This window comes from Ostrinia furnacalis, unplaced genomic scaffold, assembly GCF_004193835.3.
Source record: "Ostrinia furnacalis isolate ACB-3 unplaced genomic scaffold, ASM419383v2 OfSCF2491, whole genome shotgun sequence".
NCBI classification, from domain to species: domain Eukaryota; kingdom Metazoa; phylum Arthropoda; class Insecta; order Lepidoptera; family Crambidae; genus Ostrinia; species Ostrinia furnacalis.
This window is the reverse complement of record NW_021132730.1, coordinates 1335047-1362116: the sequence shown is the minus strand read 5'-3', so window position 1 is coordinate 1362116 and position 27070 is coordinate 1335047. Positions and strand designations below refer to the sequence as shown.

The window sequence follows — 27070 nt, the reverse complement described above, 5'->3', positions numbered from 1 at the left end:
AGGTATACCTACAGGTGTATAATGAAACGAAAACCTCACTATATTCAAAATATTTACAAATATTAAGCCCTTTTCAGAGTTGCCAACCGGTCAACATGGATATCATTGGGGGAGACCTACGCGCTATGTTCAGCAGTGGAGTTCTGTGGCTGAAATGATGATGATGAAGGCCTTTTCAGAGCACTTACACATTCAAATATTCTGTCCCGACGTGGTGGTGGTGGTGGTAGCTTGCCCTACCACCACTTCAGGACAATATTATATCGATTCACTACTAAAGCAATGAACGAGTGCTACAAAAACAGAAATGACGTCACAAACACTTGCCTTCTCTCTCACAAAGCTTCCGGTGCAAGTTCCAACTTAAAACAGAGCTACTTTTGTATGGAAATTGTATTTGTTCATTCTATTCTGAACTGGATCCGGTCTCTGGAGAAAATTTTAAATAAGCTCTAGTTGGCGATTCAATTTTGACTTTTGCCTTTCTATTTCCTGAGAATCAAACACTAAAGTTTCAGCTGAAAGTTTTAGCTTTGAACTTGTTGAATATTTTGTTGAAAAGCTCTTCAAAGTACCTAACGAAGTGCTAGGGGTAATTTTGAGAGGGTGTTATTGGTTTTCTGATAATCTATTTCAGTATTGTAGAATTTCTTTTTCCTCAATTTATCTTTTTTTTTCTGTATGAGAAGTAATAGAAAGATGTTGGTACTCTACATGACCTTCTCCCAGGTCATATTCGGACACAATAAAGACAAGAAGTATTATTTTATGGCCTCTAAAGAAGGTTGATTTATCTCTATACCAAAATTTATCAAAAAATGTTAAGCCATTATATTATCAGACAGGCAAACTAAAAAGTTATTTTCACAGACGTTAATTTATATTAATAATTTTTACACGATTTAAAATCATTTATTTTACCTTAAAACTAACTAAACTCTATCTTAACAAAATCTTAAACATCAATATTCTCAGAAACCCATTGCGTGTTGTTCTTCAATGACGTGTAGTTGACGTTCTTGATGAAGCAAATGCCTCGATCCGTCGGGTCGCCAGTTCGAATCCCTGCTAGGTACAATTTGTTTGCTTGCTTGGTCACGTATAAGCCTCCGTAGCTTGGGCAAAGTGCCACATCTGTAAAATTGTATCTTCTTTAGTATGGAAAACGGCTTATCAAGCTAATCAGTGTCTTTTGTAATGGTAATAGGTAATATATTGCAACAAAATTTACAATGCCCGTTTTCACCATCAATCCCTAATTTGTAAGTGACTCCTATGGTAAGTTACCATTGGTAACACATAACAGGAATTTTGTTTAAATAGGGTCACTTAAAAATTAGGGATTGGTGGTCAAAACGGGCATAAGTCTGTTAATCTTATAAGTATTACAACCCAGGGAGTAGCAGTGATTCTCTCTATAATGACTTCTCAGTGGAGTTAGTAAGTAAAAAGTGTATTTTCGGCTTTTGCGATAGCTACAAGAAAAGTATAATAAAAGTAACAGAAAGGCTGAGTTGCACCATCTTACTTTAACTTTGACAAACGTCAAAAATCTGTCAAACTCCATACAAAACACACCGGTTATTGTTAAAGTTACGGTGAAAGTACGTTGGTGCAACTGAGCCTTAAACTTCATAATTAACACGTCAAAAATGTCTGACGTGGCGCGTAAACAACACAAAAGTTAGCAAAGAAAATAGGCATTAAGTTGTTTTGTTTAATTATGTCGCAAAATGGGAAAAATAAGCTTGGTAGAGAAGTCACGCACGTCCTTTTAGCGACAATCGGCTCAACAGAAAATAAACAGTGCCCACACGCCCTGGAAGTCGCCGCAATAAACCACAAACAGATATACATTATTATACACACCGCCATTATCCCTAAAAAACAAAATGTCCTCACCATCTCCGTAAGTGGCACAAAAAGTATTTTCCACTTTATTATTCGAGTCGCAAGCTTTACTTTTCTCTTTATCGAAATATATGAGAGCGATGTCACCGGAAAGGCCCCACGCGGTGGTCTAAAACAAAAATGCTTCTTTGTGAGCGCCTAATGAAACCGACATAGCAAACATTACTTGCTGGTGAAATGTGTCGCGGAGTATTTCTGCTATTCGTTTTCGTTAGGCGTTCTGAATTAGAGGAAAGGGAGTCAGTCTGTAACCTTTTCAGCAATAGCATAGGCACACATATTCACACATTAACAAGCTATTAGCTTTAATTAAGCAATAAAAAATATGTCTCTAAGGCTGAGTTGCACCATCTTACTTTGACTTTAACAAACGTCAAAAAACTGTCAAACACTATACAAAAATCACCGGTTATTATTAAAGTTACTGTTAAAGGTGCAATCCAGCCTATTTTTAAAAAGTATGCAAAGTGATAAATAAGTATGCAAATTTTACCACAGAAACACTCGATTCTCCATCTTCCTCGTTTATTTCCATATTCTCCAAGTTGGCTTTAGATATGCCTTCATTGAATAAAACAGGCTCTTCCAATGTTAATACAGCCAGATCATTTTGAGCCACACTGCTTGCGATTGTGAAGTATACGTGGGTCTTCACATCTTGTACCTGTTTATAAAATAAAGTAATCGTAAGTAAGATTTTTCACTAAAACCTAAATAATACAATAAACTTTACTGTTCATAATACTACTTTTTCCTAAGACAAGCTTTCTTATACAAGGTCACCTTCATAGCAGTTGTACTATAGTTAGGGGGGAATTAAACTTATGATTATTATGAACAACTTTGTAGGGAATCAATGGTGAGAGCGAAAAAGCCGTTTTATACAAAAAGTTGCTATCGATCGATTTAACCAAAACACATGAAACCCAATAGGGTAACAATAAAATAAATAAATAAGGACCAATACGGACAAATAATATACCGTTACAAAAAAAATGCAATACAACCTTTGAAGACCTTTGGGTTGTACGAATTTATTAGAACTTACTCGTAATATTTTCTCCTGGCTTCCAGATATCCGTAGGGATGTCTTTCCCAATATTACTATGAAGCTCTCTGGAGAGTAGCTGCCGGTTGCATTGCTGACGCACCTCGCCGCTGAAACAATCATCATCATCGTCATCGTCATCGTCATCATCATCATCATCATCATCACCGTCCCCAATGATTTCCAGATTAACCGGTTAGTAGCGGTTACCCTTATTTGGTCAGAATTTTTTTGTCAATAATAATGTATTCGATGGCCGCCTCTTAGTTTGCAACCGGAATACAATCCAGCTGGGTATCAACGTGGATTTCAGCTTTTAAGGGTCGATTCCTATTGAGGGCAAGATTTATAAATGTTTAGGTAGGTCATTTCTCTACAAATTAAAGTCTGGATCGGATTCCAAAAATATTAAGCTGGAAATGTCAGAATTAAAACTGTTAGTTGTCCAATAAAGCAATCATAGACAATTATACGAAGCTCCTCCATCTATCACAGTTAAAATAAATGTTTCAACAGTTCTTAATTGGTCGTCTTAATCGTCCCTTTTTTAATCAAAGGAAGAAATTTAATGACGATTTTTCATGAAAGATAAAAACATCTCTCAATTAGACCCGATTTATCTTAAAAGCGGAATTATTACTTTTAAGAGCTTTACCGATTCATGAACTTTTTTTTTGCCGCCGGCTTGGTGCTTGCCGTACAAGATTGATAACAACTCTACGGTTGTTGATTCGAATCCTATTTTTATCCGAGGTTATATTCTATACATAATAATATGTTCATTCGTATACTACAAGCTGTACCAACTTAATTTAGGGTTAAGCCAAGTGTTAGGCTGAGTTGCACCACCTAACTTTGACCGTAACTTTAACGATAACCGGTGTTTTTTGTATGGATTATGACAGATTTTTGACGTTTGTCAAAGTTAAAGTAAGATGGTGCAACTCAGCCTTAGAGTAGGCGCACACCGTTGATTTTTCGTCGGCCGATAGTTTAGTCGTCCAGTTGATCAGTATGGCCATGTATGGGAGTGCGCATACTACGCCGATTCGATTTGGCCGATTCTTCATACAAATTAAAATCGGGCACAACTATCGGCCAACTAAAAATCAACGGTGTGCGCCTACTCTTAGACTATTTATTAATCGGATAAAATTATTTTATTGCTCTTTATTCCAGGTTCATATCTAGAAAGGAAAAATCTTGATTTTTGAGTAGAAATGCAGACCTTGGCCTCTCGCTTGGACCTCCACGTATCTTATTATGTTTAAGTTTCATGACTGCCATGTAACTTTTTGTCAAACCATAGCGACCACTTCCTACTTCTCCAATATGGCTGACGTAGTTACAATAACTAAAATGGAACCCCCACGACTTCCAAGACCCTGAAGACTGATGGAAACTTGTCCCCACTCGCCAAGTTCTTAATGACAAAAAGTTAATTAAACTCAAACGCTCGGCTTTCATTAGACAGCAGGTTCATCCGAACTTGCCGTTAATGAATTTCATTACTGGACACTTAGTTCTGATCGTAGTGCTTAATTATTTCGAGAAATTTCCAAGTTTCGGATAATTGGACAAGTCTAGAGGTTAAGACTGTTTCATACAATATTTATAAATCCCTTATAGTTACTTCCTAAAACAATTAACTCGAGAGTGAAAATCCGAATAAGTCCAGACGTTTCGAAGATTAGCCGGGACAAATTGACAACCAAGGAAACTTTCTGATGCATGCAGTAAATACATATCATTATCATCATTTAGAAAGAAAGAAAGAAACATTTATTGCCATGGACATCACAAAAGACAAAAGATGTAAATAAAAAAAACAAATAAGACAGAGGTGACATAAAACATACAATGGAAGAGAAAGTAAACTAAGCAGTGCCACCCTGTCGCACAGCGATGTCCATCGCAATGGGACCCCACTCAGCATATGCCATATACACATTTCAGCCATAGGACGTCCACTGCTAAACATAGAACTCCCCCAATCAATCAAAAACAATTGGTGGTCACTTTACTAGACAATTTTCACCTCTCGTTTCCACAGCTGCAACTCCTGTGCAGCCAGGATCTACAGCTAGGCCGTGTATAAAACCCAACCGGTGGGGTGTCACTTAAGTAGGTGAACTAAAATTTCCCCATTGAAGATCTCCGTGAACACCGGGGACAAACTTGACCTTCATTGGTTGGGTTTTTGTGGCGGTCAAGCTGTAGATCCTGGCTACACAGGAGTTGCAGTGGTAGGAACGAGAGGTGGGAATAGATCCGTTGTCCCGTTGATCTACCGTGAACCTTATGCCCCCAATCAAAGCCTTAAATTTATAATGGTTTCCTACAGCATTCGCTTGCCCTTTCTCTCAGCTATAGGCTATAGATCTAGCGCTTATCTCAGACAGTACCTGAGGTATGGGAGAGGTGACATACCATCAGGTGAGATACAGGCCAAGAGCTTCCTCGTTGTGGATAAAAAAAACATTGACATAATAATATTACGACGTGACAGAGTATACAAAACTGAAGCACAATTGAAGTCTCGCTGACGGACTTCTTGGCGGGAATCTGAAGCGTCATGTTAGCGGTTTTGTTTTATTTCCTCAAATTCGTGTTTAGGCGACTATTAATGTGTAATAATGGTGGATTATTAACCATTGAGTGTTCGTGAACGTGCATGAGCGTGTGGGCAAGTGAAGCAAAACAGTGCATCGTGATTCTTCGGGTTCTCTCAAATTGTCCATAGGAGCCTAGGAGGTCTCAGTAAAGCACCACAACTTTACTGAGACTTAAAGGGTGGGAGGGGGTATCATCTATCATCCTTCTTATATAATTACTTGATCTCACTTTCTAACTCGTATCATTTAAATACTTGAAAATGGCACAAATCAAGTCGACCTCGACGTGTATTGCCAACTTCATCAAAAAAGAAGAAGAAGAAGAAGTCTCGCGAACGTTTGACGTCACAAAAACACCCTCCCGTGCCGCTCACATACCTCAGGCACTGACTGAGGTATTAGACCATTGGTTCCCAAAGTGGGGGTGCGCCCCCCAAGACCTTTAAAGGGGGGCGTGGGCCATCTGTGAGAAACCTGCGACCACTGAGAGAATGCATTCTAAAGCCTGGTCCGTGAGCACGTAGAATCCCGTCCAATGACCCCAAGCTACCCATCCTTATCGCTCGCGCGTAATTATATTGCTGTCGCGACTGGGCGACGGGCGCCCGCAGTGAGTGTGCGAGCGCGACAGCAACATAATTACGCGCGAGCGATAAGGATGGGTAGCTTGGGGTCATTGGACGGGATTCTACGTGCTCACGGACCAGGCTTTAGACTGCTCGATACGACCAATAAATAATCTTGACTGAAGGAATTTTTTTATGGTCGAAATGGGGCGCGTCTCAAATAAGTTTGGGAACCAATGCGCTAGCCCGTTTTCCGCTCTAACTATAGCCAACTTGTTGGATCCGTTATTTGCTCTTTTTGCCCCAAGGTAGGAAGGAAACTTAATTATCGACTCCTATAATTAAACTACATAGTTGACTATGATTTACTTTCGTAACGTGAACGAAACAATCTCTGGTTTAATGCAATTTGTAGGTTATAGTTTAACGCCCATAATTCACAAACATTACTATGAGGTCTCACAGTGCGCGTGGACGCACAAGGCACATAAATCAATCATAGAGCTCTATTGAACGCTGTCTGTCATCAATGATTGAACCGAGTTGTAATTAACTGACTTTAAGATATCAAAGACTACCTTTTTTACCTTTAGCTTGATATTTTAAGCTCCTTGTTATATCTGCACAGTCTTTCAGCTTTTTTTGCCTTTTCTTTTCTAACAATGCTTTCCCAGTATAGCCACAAGGCGAAGTAACTAAATAGAGATTTTCTTTGCAATATTCTCCATATTACACTAACAAAGCATGAGGTTGAAGGTTCTTCTTTGCAAACTCCTTGATAAGTCGGCGTGTGTGAAGGATGGGAGCAATTGCCGGTTATTCATAACTGGGATTATTAAAAAACTTTCGGCGAATCCGTTGCTTTGAGAAGTTTGGTAGAGAAAGGTAGAAGTTTTTGGGTAATTAGTTTTCACAGGTGTATAAAACCTATTATTTAGCGTATATGGGCATTTGATTGAAATTCTAATTATGAAATAATGCGGTGAAGTTTAAAATAAAATCTACATATTTCTATAAGGCGATTCATGATGCCAGACAAATTTCTAAATTCATGATGCCAGCGCTCTTTGGGTACAGAACCATCCATCTTTCTACAAATACATTTACTGGTAAACTTAGTGTAAGCAAGCTCCTCTCGGTGCACTGAGGATCTGGTGAAGGTCGCGGGAAGCACCTGTAGGCGGTTGTAGAAATCCGTGGAAACCTTTGGATTTAATGCTGTTAAGACATTATTTCCCTCATCCAGGAACTTCCCGCTATCTTTACCAGATCGTCGGTCCACCTAGTCCTCCCACACTACGTCTTCCGGCCCATGGTCACCACTCGAGAACCAGGAGCAGGACCGGTCGCAGTGAAAACCCTTGGGGGAGGCCTTTGTCCAGCTGTGGACGTCATTCGGCTGAAGCGAACGAACGAACAAAGGCATTATTGAATATAATAAAGCGCTCTTACCAGTCAGAACAGCTCTATCCGAGACCAGGGCTCCGTCGCAGTAGTAATCGAACTGGCTGCCTGTCTCGTTCTTGAGGAAGATGGTGGCGATCCATGGTGCCATTCCCTTCAGGATCTCATCTTCCGTTGTACTGGTTTGGATGTTCTGGAAAATATGTATATTGAATTAGTAAAAGAACATTTATTTATTTAAAAACTCATCGTCCACCGCCATCCATCCATTCATGATTTCGTCTCAAATGTTTATAAAGATTTGTCCAAAGATTTTTTATATTTAACATGGTGTTAATAATTAAAAACTGCCACAATAATCAGTATGCATCATTTAAATACATAGTGACAGACTAACTACGAGTATTTTAATTGTAGTTATACTCGTTTTCGTAAAATTTGTGCTTAGGTATTTTGAAATGTTTAACATGTTTTATTTAAGCGTACGTAGGCATTTGGATGCAATATTTTTCGGCATGTATTTAAATGATCTTTTTAAATTAGCAAAAACGGCAAATAAAAAAATCTATTTGGTCGTCTATTTTAATGATTGATCCTCTTTCTTTGAGACATAAAATAAATAAAATCGATCGATATTTTAACCTCTTTTGAACTACGCAAAAAAAAATTGAGATGTAAAAATTATATCTGATCGTTACTTGTTGGTCCTCAAAAATAAAAGAAATGAGCACCAAATATTCAATATTGTGATACTTTTTTAAATAATTCGATTTGTATAAATTATTTTTTGTCTATATCAAATAATCTTCAAAACAATTATGTTATGGTACTTATTTTTATTAAGTTGTAGTCAAAGGATGGAAACTATTTAAAGGCACTTGATGTTCAAAGATTTTTTTTTATTAAAAAAGCATACTTAACACGTTCACACTGCGTTATCGGGTCGAATTGACCTTAGGTGCTGGATGCGTTGGTGCGGGATGGATATAATATTCGGTCTTTTCAGTAGTACGAAAGATAAATAAATATTGTTTTGCAATTGTTTAAATATTTGGAAAAAAAAAACTTATCAGGTCCTTACGACCCGATGTCGCACTAAAAGTAAACAAATATCCTTTAGTGCTTTTATCGTGTCTAATCGACCCGTTGACAGATGACTTTATGGTCACTGATCACGGTCGAGATCGGTACCTATACTAAGAGAAAATCAACCTTGCGATTTGAAAAAAATAAAGAGGTAAAAATTATGATGTCGGGTTCAGGGATGTCAGAAGTAAGAAATTATTTTACATAGCGCCTCTAGTCCCAAACTAAGCAAAGCTTGTAATTTAAACAAACAGGGCAATGTACTATTCTGCTTGCTTATTGGCCGCTAAGCCCTTGGCCAACTCAGTAACCAATGACGGATGATTGTTACTCAACCACAAAGTACCGCGTAAATTAAAAGATATTTTTTAATTAAAAATATTAACCAATAATATTTTTTGTTAGATCAAATATATTTTAAAGTTAAGTTATACATAGATCGAAATGTATTTATTAGGTGATCAATAATAAAAGGCAAACTTGATATAAAAATCATCAAATTAACAAAATTAAAGATCAATAACTAAAAAAGAGGATCAAATATTATTTTTGTTTACCAAATATTAAAAGAGTATACTAAACATAAATATTATGTTACCTTTAATGAAGATCATTCATAATTTATCCGTAGATCAACTAATATAGACCCAATAATTAATATAAAGATAAGATATAATAAAAAACATCATTTATTTTTAAAAGTGCACATACAAAAAAGATCAATTAGTTTTTAGAGGATCAAATAATATTGTCCCATATTTTTCAGTCTAGTTTTCAAGTCTTCGCGCTATTTAAAAGTTAAAAATCCGTGGTCTACAATTAAGTAATTAGTACTAACAAGTTTTGTTTCCCACACGTCGGTCAGCCTGTCAAAGTTTGTGAACAAGCCTACAAAAAGTTACAAGTTAATTACGGCAGCTCGAGCGGCGACGGGAAATACAGGAATAAATTACGTGGGGCACGGACGAGAAAAGTACATACAGTTTGTTTGCCTTTCATCATTTCAGCCATAGCACGTCCACTGCTGAACATAGGCCTCCCCCAATGATCCCCATGTTGACCGGTTGGTCAGCAGCCTGCGACCAGCTCCTTCTTGTTACCTTTATAAATTCCACCTTGTGGGTGGACGTCCCACGCTACGTTTTCGCCTCCACTCCAGAACCTTCTGCCCCATCGGCCGTCAGTTCTGCTCACTATGCCACTTCAGCTTGCTAATAATCGGTCGGGCTATGTCAGCGAGTTTACTTCGTTTGTCATGTTTGTCTTTAGCCAAATATAATGTGGACAAGATTCTGGAGTGGAAACGTGCCGGAAAACGCAACGTGGGAGCCCACAAGGTGAACCGACGACCTCATATGCATAGCTTTCGATTTTGTATGCCACAAAGTACTTCTTTCGAAACTTTATAAATATGGTATTCGCGGACCATGCTACACATGGATCGAAAGCTATTTGTCACAGAGAGAACAATGTGTGATAACTCAGAAGTATTGTCCTAAAAGTAGATGTTTAGAGAACTATGTATCATCATGTGAAGTTAATAAATTTGGAGTGCCTCAGGGTAGTATCTTGGGACCGCTTTTGTTCCTTCTGTATATTAATGATCTACCCAGAAGTATACCACATGAATGTATCTTGTTTGCAGATGTTATCAAAGGTGATAAAGATAAAAATTATTTATGTCATGAAAGTGATATAAACATGGCATTATGTAAGGTTATTGAGTGGCTTAATAGAAACAATTTAAAAGTAAACATAGATAAAACAAAATACATACAATTTGGTACACATAAAAAAATACAACCGAAACTTAACATAAATTTTAAGGTACCGGTAATTAACGCTGTTCAACATACAAAATTTTTAGGAATAACTTTGGACAGTCATTGTGATTGGAAGCAACATATATTTGAAATCTGTTCTAAGCTGAATAGGTTTGTTTTCGCTCTTAGACGTATTAGTCAAATTGTATCACAAGAGGCTGCTATCACTGCTTACAATGGCTCTGTACATAGGGATAAGGCATTTATTATGCAAAAGAAATGTATTCGAGCTATTTTTGGACTACAACAAATAGACTCCTGTCGTCCCTTTTTTAGAAAATATAATCTGTTAACTTTACCTTGCCTTTACATTTTTGACTGTTGTTTATTTATCCAACAAAATCAAGACTTGTTCAGAAATTTCAAATTTCAAATCGAAACCTACGTTCTGTATACAGAAATAAACTAGTAAGGCCTCAGACAAAATTAACACTAGCATCAAGGAATGCTTTTATTATGTGTATAAAAATATATAATACACTACCAGACGATTTTAAAGAACTAAAATTCTCAAAATTTAGAAATGTTATTAAAGAATGGTTAATTAAAAAATGTTTTTATAGTGTACAAGAATACCTAGATTATAAATAAATATGTTTAGATATAAAAATTAAAAATGTGTATACGCCTGAAAGGGTACGATCAAGTGATACTCTGTAATTAATTTAAGATCTTTCTGTAACCTTGTTTCTATACACAATAAAGAACTTACTTACTTACTTACATAAAGGTAGCAGGAAGGGGCTGGATGCAGGCTGCTACCAACCGGGCGATGTGGAAGTCATTGGGGGAGGCCTATGTTCAGCAGTGGACGTCTTGTGACCGCTCGACTATTGTGGTTAACTCACTCGTAACACTAGCCTATTTAGCTTAGTACGGGGGTTAACCACACTACATAGGTACCTATTTGCAATTTGAGCAATACCAAGTTTGGTTTTAACCGTTTTTCTGCAAGATAAACTTCAGGGTCCTTATTCGTACAATGGAGCATATTGTATTGTCCTAGTTACAAAAGTAAATTAATGGCCGTGTCAAGGTATATTTAAAGATGTTCATTCATGATAATGGGAGTATCACGATTCCTAGTTTGTTTTTGAAATCTTTTATCTGAGTTGTATTTAGAAAAAAATCTTATTTGTCATTGTTACATTTGACATTACGCATAAACACCTACCAAATCGAGGATGTTAGTTTTAATAGTTAACTAATTACAACTTATTTTTAACATTTTACAAAGTCACATACCACTGATTTTCAGTCACTTAGATTCGCCTCTATGACGTATAATTATCATAATAATATTTAAGATATAAAGTGTCGTAGCATATTTACATAGTCACTACGACTAATACTGAGGCAAGGACCTTTTTGGTTTTTTTTTTCTGTACGTTATGTGTTTTTATGTATAATGTGAGCTACATAAAGATATTCTTTCTCTCTACTACAGAATTTTCGCAAAAAACGATGTTAGGTTGTTTAAATAATTAATAACATGTTCCTTGTTTAATACCCTGAAATAAATCCACGAATTACAAAGAAAACCATACAACTCCGGTCCATTCCAAACATAATAATATCACTTACGCTACTTTCATTTAATTCCTGAAAACGGGTTCCCATTGAAAGAAAATTACGTAGTCCTTTCATTAAAGTAACAAAAAAAACCGGCCAAGTGCGTGTCGGACTCACGCACAAAGGGTTCCGTAACATTGATTTAAGAAATTAAAATTATTATTTTTTAATTTAAGTTATTTGTATGAAAGATTACGCGGTAATAAGCGGTTTACGATTTACGAGGTATTAAAAAAAACTACTTACTAGATCTCGTTCAAAATAATTTTCGTTGGTAGTTTTTATATTAATGTACATCATATGCTTTTTTTAAGATTTTTCATTTTCTTATTTTAGAAGTTAGAGGGGGGGTGGCAACTTTTTTCCCCCTATTCCACTGTAATCCATTGGTCAAATCCATTAATGGATTAGATTCCTCTTCTGGGTACACTTTAGTCCATCGATGGACTTGTTTCCGCATCAGAGTATTCCCTAATCCATCAATGGATTTGATTCCGCTTTTAAGTACACCCTAATCCAAGAAATGTTACACAACTGTTTAAAGTAGGAGTAGAATAGGTACCAACATCTTTTATCCATAAAATTATCACTTCACGGGATTTATTGCAACAATATCTATTTTAACGGTAAATAATATTTACCCTCCCATTATTTATCTTTTATCCATCCATTGGAAATACATTTTAATTCGAGATTTATTTTATTGAAATATAAATAACATAGATTATAGAAAATACGAACTCATTTATTTTTACAGGAAAAAGCACAGGTTTTTATTTATTTAAAAATCTGGGACGCTATATACAGTGTGAGTCACGTTAAAGTGTACATATGAAAATAGATGAAACTAGACCTATTTTTATCGACAAAAAAGAGGTCAAAAAATTTTTGAGATTTTTTTTAAATTTTTTATAGAATTTTTTTTCTTCCAATTACTTATTGTAAAGAAAACGTAATAACTTTTAAACTAAGCGGTATATCCTGATAAAATAAAAACAGTAATAATGCTAAATAACAGGCGATACTAAAAAAATACATAAAATACACAAAAAATGCCAACAAATAATAAAAAATGATACTTTTTGAAAAAAATCTGCTTAAAAATTCGTGTTTTTTTGGTTATTTGATAAATTTCTCCAAAAAATGCCCCTATAACAGGTGGTTTTTATTACTTTGTATTATTCTCTATCGTATTATCTTTGTAAAACCAAAAATCGCATGTCTCTATCCCTATCACAACATTTGCTATGATCGTTTGAACAAAGGCCTGCCACAACATTATTCTCCGCTACAGGTAGAGACAATTTTAATTTTAACTAAAATGCTTATTTTACTTCGAAATCTTTTGTTTTTATTTGAAATCTAACTTGTCTTTATCAAAATTACAAATCTAGAGCCATTTTCAGTTTCGTTGTTAACGAAGCGTTGAATGGCGCGCCCGGAGAGGCTTAGTTCAAACGATCATTGCAAACGTTGTGATAGGGATAGAGACATGCGATTTTTGGTTTTACGAAGGTAATACGATAGAGAATAGTACAAAATAATAAAAACCACCGGTTATAAGGGCATTTTTTGGAGAAATTTATTAAATAACCAAAAAAACACGAATTTTAAGGCAGATTTTTTTCAAAAAGTATCATTTTTTATTATTTGTTGGCCTTTTTTGTGTATTTTATGTATTTTTTTAGTATCGCCTGTTATTTAGCATTATTACTGTTTTTATTTTATCAGGATATACCGCTTAGTTTAAAAGTTATTACGTTTTCTTTACAATAAGTAATTGGAAGAAAAAAAATTCTATAAAAAATTAAAAAAAAAACCCAAAAAATTTTTGACCTCTTTTTTGTCGATAAAAATAGATCTAGTTTCATCTATTTTCATATGTACACTTTAACGTGACTCACACTGTATATAAAATACTCGAACAAAAATTGGCACTTTAAAGTTTAATAATTTGCAAACAGATCCCTAAATCGAAATATAGTCTTAGAAACCCCTAAGCCATTTTAAAAGGCCTATCCAATGATACCCCACACGATGGGGTAGAAGATGAAAAAAAAATTCATCCCCACTTTACATGTAAGGGTAGCTACCCTAAATATTTTTTTTTTCTAAGTTTGATTGTACCGTTTTGTCGGCGTGATTAATATACATACATTTTTTAATTTTCATACAAAATAAATTTTATTAAATCCGATTTGTAAAAAATTAAAATAATTAAAATGAAGATATCAATTTTCTGACTTCACCATACCATTTATATGCCCATGTTAACATGGGCTAGTGTCGGCTCATATACCCATTTACCTAACTCCCTGTATATAATTTATATTTCAATAAAAGAAATCACGAATTAAAATGTATAATCCAATGGATGGATAAAAGATGTTGGTATTCTACTCCTACTTTAAACAGTTTTTTTTATTTTTGCATCAATATCTTAATGCGGTTCACCGAATACATTTACCTACCAAGTTTCAACAGTATAGCTCTTATAGTTTCGGAAAAAAATTGCTGTGACATACGGACGGACAGACGAACGGACGGACGGACAGACAGACAGACATGACGAATCTATAAGGGTTCCGTTTTTTGCCATTTGGCTACGGAACCCTAAAAACTCGTAAATTCGCTTTTATAATTACAAAAGCACTGGAACCCGGGTGCGAAGGCCAAGTCCTGTGCCATTCGTCATAGCATTCAATGGAAAATTGTTTTTCGCGCGTTTCCAAATGGATTTTTCTCCTATTTTGCGGTGGGCATGATTGATTTGAACGCCCGGACGGTGTGGTGATCCTTGGGGACTCACGGGAGACGGGAACGGTCAGCAGAAATGGAAGAGAACAAACGAATGAATCTGATTCCATGGAAACAGGGCCGTTGGAATTGAAATAAGCGACAAAACACAATACTTGACAATACTTCATCTTTATCTACCTAGTAACTATTCATGTTAATCCTGTTACAAATGTCATCTATGTTTTATGTAATAAATTATACAATCATTCATTAGTCTACAAACTTTTTGTCGGCCGATAGTTGAGTCAGGCTTTTCCGATGAATCCCTATGGAAATGTGTGAATGTGCGCACATTACACCGATTTGGTATCGGCCGATCCTTTTACAAATAGAATCGGGAATAACAGTCGGCTGACGAAAAGATTGTAGTCTGCGGGGTATCCATATCTTCTATAGGTACATTAAATATTAAATATCTAAATCTAAACATAACTCAAAGATGACTAACTGACTGATCACGCACAGCCCAAACCACTGGACGGGTCGGGCTGAAATTTGGCATGCAGGTAGATGTTATGACGTAGGCATCCACTAAGAGAGGATTTTACGAAACTCCACCCCTAAGGCGGTAAAACGGGAACTACGCGTACGAAGTCGCGGGCGGGCGATAGTTCTACTCTATAACTTGGCTTTATTTATGTTATTTTAAATTCTGGTTGCTGTATTAATTCGCTAAACTCAATACCCGTGTGTCCCCCGAATACTTATAAAGCCATTGTTATTTCCCGGCTCAAAAACATTCCGCTCATATTTTAGGCACAATGAGTTTTCTAACGGCGCCGTAACGGAGTCGCGACCTGCAAACTTGATAACTTAATCATTATACAGCTCAGAGTGCTTTAAAAGCCATTTAACAGCTGTTTTAAAATGGGCTTAAATCTTTTCTTCATAGAAAAGGAGGAGGGGAGAGGAGGTTTTATTTGGTACTAGCTCTCCGCCCGCGGCTTCGCCCGCGTGGAATTTTGTCTGTCACAGAAAAACTTTTCAAAAACCGGGATAAAAAGTATCATAATTATGTTCTTTCCCGGAACTCAAACTAACGTAAATGCGCCTATTACCGCCAGTTTAAGCTGTCTTCGGATAAACGTTAGAAAATTAGATATAAGACGTGGTGATAGAAAAGACACTTTAATTTATTTATAACAATGATGAAGTAATCTTTGAATTCAAGTAGTAACAATGAGTATACAATCACACAATAATGAATAAATAGCAATTTAATCTGAAAAAGCAGTTGTTTCTATTACCGACCTATAGACGAGGTGTGTTTCTATTAACGTTTTTTCTGTTTCTATTACCGACCGCTAAGAATATTGCTCTTCAATTGGGTATATTCCAAGAGGCACGGGTTCGATTCCCACTCAGAGGCTCGGGAACCACTTGATTTTTTCAAGTTAAATTTGTTTTGCTTTTAGTTTTAGTTAAATTTGTATTTTTTTTCAAGTTTTTTTTTTAATTATTAAAAGAGAAAAGGCACGCTTCTCGAAAATAAATAAATAATCAAGCAGAAATAGTAAAATAATAAATTCCTCTATTATACTTGATTACGCGGTACCCGGTGTTGTAGTGAGTAGTGGGGGTCATTATTTAAACTGTATTTGAGTTTTAATAAAATTTAATTTTCATTTAATATTTTATTTCTATTTTTAATTTGACTATAATTTTTAATTAGTTTTTGATTGATTTTAATTGTGTGTAATTGTGTATTTTAATTTAAACTATGAACAATTGGACACTGTCTGTATAATTATTTTAAATTATTTTTTATTATTCAAAAGATCCTAAAAAGTTACATAGTAGTTGTGATAACGCATGTTTGGTTTGGTGTCATGTCATAAATGTTAGTTATATACAAAATAAAGGCTTATAAGTCTTCGCATGTGGCGTTATAGTTATGAGGCGGTAATAGAATTAAGTATGAATATTACTTTATTCTATTAGCGACCGTAAAAAAAAACAGTAACCAGCTAAAATATCTACTTTAATGAAGACGTGATCAGTGAAGTGACATTTTTATTAGGTTTTATTTTATATCAAATAGGTACTAATTAGAATTTAACAGGTTTTTATAAAATCTATTGTCATACATTATTAGAGATATTATTTAATGTTCATTGCAGTTTTATGCCAAACCTATGACAGTTAACATATGGCGTTAATTGATTTAGTTATGTGAAATATTCTTATGAATCGATAAAGATAACAAAATGGAGGTTAAATGCGTAATTAAAGATATAAATACTAAAATAAAAAACGTTATCAAAATTCTAACAACGCCATGGGTCGTTATTAGGAACCAAATTATTAAAAGTGTTTCTATTACCGCCCTTATTTAAAATTGTATTTAAGCGACAAAAATACAGCGAGAGGGCTATATTGAAGTTTTATTAAGGAAACTAAAGTACGAATTAATATTGTTATGCAAAAACGTGTTGGTATACTCATTTTAAATGTGTTAAAATCGCTAATTAATAACAAGGTGCACCTTAAGTAGCTGGGAGCGCGTCAGTATGAAAAATGCGCCCGTTGCAGGCGCGTCCCATTTAATGTCAAATAACTCCGTTTACTGGTTATTTACGAACACAAACTTTAATCGTTGTGATAGTCAATAAACATATCTAGATATTTTTTAGGTAACGTGTTTTCTGGGACCTGTTATTATGTCTTTCATGAAAGAAATAAAAATAGGGCGGTAATAGACTACAAATTTTGGGGGGTCGTTAATAGGCGCACTTACGTTATCTCTATGCCAAATTTCATCAAAATCGGTTCAATGGTTTAGGCGTGAAAAAGAGACAGACAGACAGACATTGTTACTTTCGCATTTATAATATTAGTATAGATAAAATTTTCAGGGAGCAAAATGCACTCAGGTATCCCGAAGTAATGGTTACTTATAGAATATTCTTCAGTAAGATCTTTTTGTAAGTTTCAGTAAAATGTTTTTCCGTTTTTGGGCCTAATATTGAAAGAAGGAAGAATATTTTTTATGATAATTTTGAATTATTTTATTGCGCTCTTTCTATTGAAATAATTTAGAAAAAAATGGTATGAAACTTTGATAAAAAAAAGCCGTAGCAATGGGTACCTAAGGTAATAAAAAGGATGAAGCAAGTAATGAATTTGATTACAGAAACCATCCAACTAAATTGAAAACACATAATAATTTTCAAGAGTAACTAGAATAAAAAGTTTTAGTATGGGTACATAAAACCTTGAAAAAGAAAATTACAATGTTCTTACTAGAGCTAGATTTAGACTAAGACACGTGATAAAGCTAAGACCTATTCAATATTACCTTGCAGGGACTAACAATAGTTTATACTTTCCCCGTTTCTCCCACAATATAAGAGCTTATTTACTCAAGCCAGGTAATACCGTAATAGCTCTATGTACCGCATATGCGATCAATCATCCAGAGGCTCGTGCTCCCCCAAGGAGCGATACTTTAAAAGCTTTCTATCAATGGATATTCGTGTCTGGGAAACCCGGAAAAGATCGAATTTGTTTACACCTTTGAGTGCATGTAATAGGGAAGAAATGGGTAAATTTCCCAAACACATTTTTTGAGCGGCGTAGCTGAAAATCATATGTTTTTTATGACATAGAACTTTGATTTTTTTTTACACGAAAATATACAGAGGTTCCATTTTGAGGACAACATTATTAATGAGTACTTTCTTTTACAAATTCGACAAAAAATAATTGAACTAAGCGTTTCTAATTTTGGTGCAGTGTCCACATCCTTAATTTCTTACAATATGTATTTTTTTAGCTGAAAATCAAAACAGAACTTAGGGAAAAAGTATATTTTTGGATTATACAATCTATCTATTATCTAAGATTACCAAATTAAGCAAGTTTCCCAAATAACTGTGATTAAGTCACGTCCTTAAGTTTTGTCCGCGAAAAATTTATGATTTTGGTGTCAATAATGAAATAGCTCGTCAGTTTCTTTAAAGATCAAACAGGATTTAAACACTCCCATCATTCGTTAGGTTTAGTACCGCCCCCGCGAGCAGTGACGGCAGACGGGTGCAAGACCTCTGCGTCTTCCCGCCAAAAACGTAAATGTGTCGTTTTTTTTTAAACGGACAACAATTCTGCAATTTTGGTGTCTTTTTGTATAAGATTTCTAAGCTATTCTTTTTAGTTGAATTCCTCGTATAATGTAAAGGAACTGTTTTCATACCATGTGTTAAAATGTTATTGTTATATTTAAAACAGATTTCATATAATTTAGCTTTTTCAACGAGAATCTAATTTTGGTGAGTCAATTTTGGTGTTTTTGGTGGTGCACCAAAGCATTTTTAACCGACTTAACTCCGTCAATTGTGAACCGATTTTCAAAATTCTTTTTTTGTTCTATAGGGTACACTTATGTGGTGGTCCCATTGTCACCAAGTCAGGATCTGATGATGGGATCCTAGGGAAATCGAGAGTAAACCTCAAATTTTGTAGGAATGCAATACGTTTTCTAAAGTTATTCAAGTAGTCATCATCTAATGTTGATGAGGTGATGATGGAAGGTAAAACTCCTTAACGCTTAGGAGTTGGAGGATAATTCTTTAAATATTTTAGGTAGGTATGTACATACAGTTGTATTATTTCAGGTATTTAAGATGAGCTGATGATGAAAGGTCAAACAACATAAGTTAGGAGTTAGATGATACTCAATACTCATTTGTTGATACATACATTGACACATGATACATTGATACTTTTTAGTTGCCGATATTTAAAGTAGGGAGCCTGTATTTTGCTAGGAAGATTATTTACACTTGGATTGTGATTAAGACTATAATTTTCCATTACAAAATGGAAAATTATAGTCTTAATCACATTAAACATAGGTACTGTCCCTCTTCAGTGACAATAACAAGGACTAATCAACTAAAAAGCATGAAAAAAAATAATTTTAACAAAAAAATTAAAACCGACGCCAACAATCACTTAAAAGTAGAAAATAAGTACGTCGTTATTTATTTATTAGGACAATATACCATGATTAATATTTTTGGAGTCGGTGCTGGTAAATTTAAAACCATTTCTTGAGCTTGGCACTAAGATATGACCGACTGACAGCATATTTTCTAATTTTGGTGCTTTAATATAAATTTTGGTGTTCTCTTAATTTTGGTGTAAGGAAAATCTAAAAAACTACTGGACAAAATTTAATGTCTTAATCATTTTAGAAACAGTATAGGTTTCCAATAAATTTGATCCATAATTAAAGAATAAAAATACACAAATAACAATTTCCACCAAAATTAGGCAAAAATATGCACTTGTTGAAATTCACCCAAATGTAAAAAACTAATACTTCTGTTCTTCCTACTGATGGACAAGCATGCCGTTAAAAACCTATACCGTATCGTACCGCCTCTGTGGTCTAGTGGTAAAACCACCTGCTTCAGACGCAGAGGGCCCGGGTTCGATTCCCAGTGGGGGCCGATTTTTCTGTTCGGTTTGGTTGGTGGTAGGGCTTTTTCTAAGTTCGCCTGGCTAGCTACCACCATCTTACCCAAGTCTGTCGCCATAATAACAATGTTGACAGCATTGTTGTGTTCCGGCAGTTAGAGGTAAGATAGCCAGTTCCTCCGTGGTTGAGGATTCCGGGTGAAGCTCGCTTCCACCTTCGGCCTGATTGTCACTTACCATCAGGTGAGATACAGGCCAAGAGCTTCCTTGTTATGGATAAAAAAATTATTGTCACCTGTCATCCGCTTTACACTGGAGAGAAGTCGAAACTTCTTCGAATTCCTCCTATGTTCTTCTGATTCATTTCGTTGCGGGTCCAATGACAGCTTAACTTTCCCCCGGGATAAACTTGACCTTCACTGGTTGGGTTTTATTGGCGGTCAAACTGTAGATCCTGGCTACACAGGAGTTGCAGCGGTTGGAACGAGAAGTGGGAATAGTCCAGTACCGTGAAAAACATGAAACTTGTTCGTTCGTTTCAGCAAAATAAAGTCCTCCCGCAAAGATTTCCACAGTGGCCAGTCCTGTGCTGCCCGCATCTAGGTACTTCCCGTGNCACATCCACTATGAATTATCTTTGGGTAAAAGAAAAACTGTTTTTTTGTAAACTAGTGTTATCTAAGATGTTACATTTCGCTGCGCCCGCGACCCGGTGAACTCTGCCATTCACTTTTGCGTCACACTTACCGAATAAAGACTTGTAGAGCTTATTATGTGATGTTACTGTATAAAAAAAACTTTAACTACACTTAATTATGAAACTGTTTTTTTGTTTGATTGAAAGTGCTAATCTCGGGAACTACTGGTCCGATTTGAAAAGACTTATGCCCGTTTTCACCATCAATCCTTAGTTTCAGGAATTTTGTTTTCATTTCACTTAAAAATTAGGGATTGATGGTGACTAAAAACGGGCACGGACACGCTTCCATAAATAGGAGCAGAGCATGAATTTTGCAAAAACGGGAAAAAATCAAGCTATTTTCACGCGTACGAAGTCGCGGGCATAGCTAGTGTTAAATGTAAAGTGGGAAAAAAACTAAAACTGAAAACAATAAAGGCGATATCATCTGATTGATCTAATCATTTTTATAATAATAAACTTCTATAAGCTAACTCAGTCAAGGTTAACAGCGCAGTTAATAGTGTTTATTATTTCCAGTAAGAACAGCCAAACAATTAAAAATATTTTGATTAGTCAACAAGAATTGCCTTTGTTTTATTCAATAAATCCGTACACAAACAAAATCCACCATTGTCATTATAACTCTAGTTTACACGTGTAACTAGCTATTTCAACTTCGTGACTTATTTTTCCCACTTATTTCAATTAAAAATAAAAACAGGAATGATAAGTTAATAACACAGAACGACTCTACGTCGATTTGCTTATCTAAAGCATGTTTGTAGTATTTTAATTTTATTTTGTTTAGTGCAAACCAGTTAGTTTTTATGGTATCGTGCCAACTACATTCTATTAAATTAATATGCATCCTTTGTCTGAATGTCAGGCTGTATCAATTCAGGAAACTGGGTTTTATGTGTCATTTTTGTTTTAATTAATGATAATCAGCCTCTTGGAATGTAAAGAGTGTGTATGTTATTGCCGATATACCAACAAAAGGTCTATCAATCATCAAAATTAAAGGAAATAAAAAATAACAAAGGACATACACACATGTTGTAGTTTGCATTTGTTTCTATTAGATTTACGAAAGAATTGATATCTAAATATATAAAAGGAGAAACTGACTGACTGACTGACAGATCAACGCACAGCCTAAACGGCTAAACGTAGGCACTTGAAATTGGGAAGGGACGTAGCTTGGGTACCGTAGAGGTGCACTAAGAAAGGAATTCCCGAAATTCCCACGGGAACGGGAATTAGCGGGAAAAACGGGATTCACGCGTACGAAGTCGCGGGCGGCCGCTAGTAGGTACATAAACTGCATGATATTCAATCTTATACAGACCCCTCTTGTGCAAATCTGACTCGTACTTCACCGGTTTATACAATTTATAGGACAAGTAATTTGACTTACATGATTGGTCACATTCTCGACCACTTCCGCCAAAGCTTCCTCGTTCGCCAAATTTAAGGAATGATTCAATAGATTCTCTATTTCTGTCTCTTGTTTATTAATTTCTGATCTAAGTTCGTTCGATTCAGAAAAAAGATTCGCCTCTGTAGGCTGGTAACTTACATGCTCATTGGTTGTATCTTTGTATATTTCTATGTAATCTATATCAGGATAGTCGGTGACGTACTTCTTTTCATCAGCTTCCTCGTAGGATTGATCAATGTCATCATTTATTTCATTGTCTTTCTCACTTTTGCTTTCTAACGGGATCACTTTAAATGCATCCTCTGTAGTCGGCGATTCCGAAGGCGTTGTCACAGTTAAGTCCTTAAAACTTATATCTTCAGCTAAATTAATTTCAGTGGTTAAAATCAAATCTTCACTGTCAATGTGTTCTTTGTTTTTAACGCTATCATCCAATTCAAAAGTCCTGACGACGATTTTCGTGTTGTTTTGGTCATGGATGAGAACCTCAGATTCCTTTATGTTTCCATCGATTTGTTTAATTAAACTTGTTAAATCCGATAAAACTTTATCGATACTCGCATCTTCTGGTTCACTGAACTCGTAATTGAGCGTTTTATTTGAATTGGTAACGTTCACTTTATCAGTTTGCACAAAATGAATATTTCCGAAGAAATCTCGAAGAAAATCCCCAAAACATTCGATATATTGGTCACAATCACAGTGCACATTATTAACGGCCAGCGCACAGATTAAAAATAAATAGCGGACGTGCATGTTCGCTAAAAGAAGTTTACAAATAAAAACGTTTACACTCACAGTCAGTTCGTAAACAAATGCATGAGAGATGAGATGTGTTTCTATATCATAGTGGACAATAGATGCAATCTCAAACTTGATCTTATCCCCGAGGTTATTAAGTTTAAGTTCCTTTATACCTTCTAACGCAGGTTAGGCAAGGATCACCTTGAAACTTGAGGCAATTTTGACTTTGATAGATGGTGGTAGACAATTAGCGTTTGTACCAGCCAATTTTAAAACCTTTTGAAGATCTTTTACAACAGAACCAGATTAAGTAAGCTCTTTGTCCATTGTTCGATATACTATTCGGGTTCCGTTCCCAAGTGGTCTTATTAATTCAATCTATACTTAATTCATCTTAAAGGAGGTTTTAAGATTTCTGTGACAAAATGATAGCTTTTCCTAGATTAAACTGTCTCAACTTTTTTTCTGTGCTAAAATTGTACCATGAAATAGACAGATGAGGTAATTTACGCATTTCATTATAGTTATTATGGGAGCTTAAACGCAGCGTAGGACATCAAGGTGGACCGACGACCTCTTATAGGTATCAAAAGGGCGTTGGATGCGGGTCGCTATCAATCGGGAGATGTGGAAATCATTGGGGGAGGCCTTAGTTCAGCAGTGGATGTCCGGTGGCTGAAATGATGATGATGATGATGATAATGATGATGATGATGATGATAATGATGATGATAATGATGATGATGATGATGATAAATAAGGAAGGCCTGTGGATTCCCAGACTAGAACCTACTGTACCTTCCTAAGTTGTGGTCTGGAGCTTTATTAACAATAGCTTTTGCAACTGAAGCTGTGTCAATCGTACATGCTTTACGTAACATTAATTGTTGTCTTGTACATTTTCCAACCGACCAATTAACGTTTAATTTGTCAAAGATGTGAGAAATCGTCAATTAAGTGACGTGTTACACAATTTTAGGGTGAGTATATAATAACTACTTAATACCTTCGTCAATTATAATCTTGCAAAGTAAAAAGCAGATAAAAAATCAATCAAATAAAAAAATCTATTATCCTGGTAAGAAATAAACTTTAAACCCATGAATGCGTGTAATGCTGATTAGTTTATATAGAAGACAAATTAAAAAGAACCCTAATTTTTAGTGGCGAATCATCATCATCATCATTTCAGCCACAGGATGTCCACTGATGAATATCTCCTCTAATGATTTCTATATTGCCTGACAGGGACGTCCACCCATAAGGTGGACTGACGATCTCATAACTGTAGAAGGAAGGCGCTAGAATGCAGGCCGCTACCGATCGGGTGAAGAACTAAGTCGCATTAATTTATGGCAGAGCATTGAGACAAATATTTAACTTAATCTAATCTTATTTAGCTTATGTTGTTCGTCGAATTTCAATAATTAACCATTTGAATTTATTTTTAAGTAGAGATGCACTTAATTCTACTCCTTAAGTGGGCATTAGTCACCTTTGTTTACAGTTTACTGGTAATACCTTAGTTAGGTAATACCCATCGGAGGAAGTCAGCAAAAACTATTCAACAAAAACTATAAGATTCAGAATCTCGCTATAAAAGTGATCTAGTTTATTAGAGACTAGCTTTCCGCCCGCGGCTTCGCCCGCCTAGAATTTTGTCTGTCACAGAAAAACTTTATCGCGCGCGTCCCTGTTTCAAAAACCAGGATAAAAACTATCCTATGTCCTTTCCCAGCCCGGGACTCAAACTATCTCTATGCAAAATTTCTATGTTAATACTGAACCCATTTTGATGTTTTTTATGAAATATTGTTACTTAAATATGTTTTAAATGCATCTTGTTATTATTTAATTTTAAATTTTTATAATTGATCAATGTATTTAATGCTTAATTTATGATTTTTATTATTATTTTTTTACTCTTTTTTCTGTTTTTGATAAATAGCGCTGCAAAAAGGCACCCACTGAAATCAGTGTCTTGGCAGTCACACTGTCAAGTTATTACTGAGTGGGTGACCTTTTTTGGCAACTTAGTATTTTTTTTTTATGTAATGTCTTTATTGCCTGAATCTGTGGTTGTCAAAATAAAATTATTTTCTTTCTTTCTTTCTTTCTTTCAGTAATTTAGGCGTGAGAGCAAGACAGACTGACAGACTTGCTTTCGCATTTATAATATTTTATTATAAGTACAGAAGTATAGATTTATCTTCTATCATTATCTAATGTTCCCACTACAAATCATTCTGTGATAGAAATCTTATTAGCTGTGTAATAATGGTAATAAGGATAATTTGTAGTGATTGTTTTATTGCCTTTTTGTAATTGACTATTGTTATGAATGAGCAAATAAATACTATCTAAAGGCGTAAAAAAGGAATAAATTGATGTGCCGTCCTTGACTGAAAAATAGTATTGAAAATAATCTTATTCACATCCTCTATTACTCACTAAGTATATGTATACACACATTTTTAACTCAAGTGTAATATGGATTTTTTACAATATTTATATCTGCACCCAGAATTTTTAGTAGATGATCTACTTAATTGTCGTCGATATTGTCTTCCGTTTAAAGTACCACAACCTCCAAATATTTCCACCTACAAAAGTTTCGATAGCAAAATGCATGTTGAAAGCCTTTGCTTCGCGTTGCAAAAAAGTCTCAGACGTTTTTGTAAATGTACTTATAGCCAGTAAGGTTTTTTAAATTTTAACACTAGCTGCTATGCTAGCTGTAACCATTTTGTTTTTTTTTTATTTGAGAGAACTGATAATGTTCTTAATCTGTGTCTTCCCATTTTATTTGGTGTTGGCCGACGCCTCTCCCTAGCAAATCAAGGCAGCCTGTCAAGAGAGAACAAATCAAACCCCAAAATTCTTCTGTGATTTATTATTCACAATGATTTTATGAATAAATTCGATCCACTCTTATAAAAGTGATGTCAATGTCAGCACTATATTTCTATACTACCTAGCTAAGTAATAAATAGGTCTAGTTTATTTGATATAATAGGTAACTAGTGATAGTAAAAGTTTAATCAGTAACTTTCAGAACATATTATTTATCATCCAACTTCATACACCAACTATTCGTGAAAGGCAAACTAAGTTTACAACTTTTTTTGTCAGACGAGTCAACGCCCGAGAAGTGAAAGAGGTATGCAAGATGTCTAACTTCAAAGGTAAAGTGTTTAACACTCACCAACTTTTGAACTGCCACCAAACTCGGAGCATCACTCATGACTTCAACATCTTGAGATCTTGTCGTAAGCTTGGATTCATCTACTAAATCCTTAATAATTTTCGTGTTCGAATCTTCGTCCACGAAAAAGTAATCAACGAGTATAGTCTTCTTTGGCACCTCACTGTAGTCTTTGCCCATATCTTCTAGCTTTGCGTTTCGTCTAACTTTCGATTTCGGAAAATCGAATTCGTCAAACGAAAACGCATCGTCTTCTGTAGTATCCAACCTTGTGGACGAGTCGTAATCGATATCAGTCGTCGAATACATCTCAGTCGCATAATCCACTTCAATAATCGTCAAATTTAGTTCTGACAGCGTCGGTATTCGAGTGATAGTAATATTAGCATTTACGTAGTTGTAAATATCTGGCCAATATCTTGCGCTGTATAAAAACGCCGATATTAGAAACAGACAAACAAACAAAATAAGCAATATGATCAGTCGTATGACCATTTTTAAAAGAGAAATGTTAATCTTCATTTTGTTCTTGATTTTTGCACTACACTTGCTGATAACATAGGTGATACTGATCGATTTTGGTTGTCAGTTTCTATAAGATCATTACTACATCCTTTTAAGGAGCGTATGTTTGAACAATGGGCTATAATAGTACCATCATAGGATACTAAGGACAAAAGGTGGTACGCAGTTTCGCGATCATTGTATTCATTTCCTCGTATTCTTATAATAAGTGACAATGCAATCTAAAGT

The 27070-nt window shown here is 35.2% G+C and overlaps 1 protein-coding gene across 3 annotated transcripts; it reads right to left on the bottom strand.

Moving 5' to 3' along the window:
• Positions 1–890: 890 nt before the first annotated feature.
• On the bottom strand, positions 891–26864 carry LOC114355759 (proclotting enzyme). Of its 3 annotated transcripts, none has more exons than XM_028308774.1 (6): positions 26318–26864; positions 7593–7737; positions 2960–3069; positions 2405–2575; positions 1903–2020; positions 891–1134 (listed from the first exon to the last, which is right to left on the bottom strand). In XM_028308774.1, exons 1-6 carry the CDS (start codon positions 26837–26839, stop codon positions 956–958), a joined length of 1245 nt encoding a protein of 414 aa, XP_028164575.1. In that variant the 5' UTR covers positions 26840–26864; the 3' UTR covers positions 891–955. The 3 variants fall into 3 exon arrangements, with proteins under 3 accessions (XP_028164575.1, XP_028164574.1, XP_028164576.1); XM_028308773.1 differs by lacking the exon at positions 26318–26864 and adding an exon at positions 22345–23166; XM_028308775.1 differs by lacking the exons at positions 1903–2020; positions 26318–26864 and adding an exon at positions 22345–23166 and having other exon boundaries at positions 996–1134.
• Between the last annotated feature and the right edge of the window lie 206 nt (positions 26865–27070).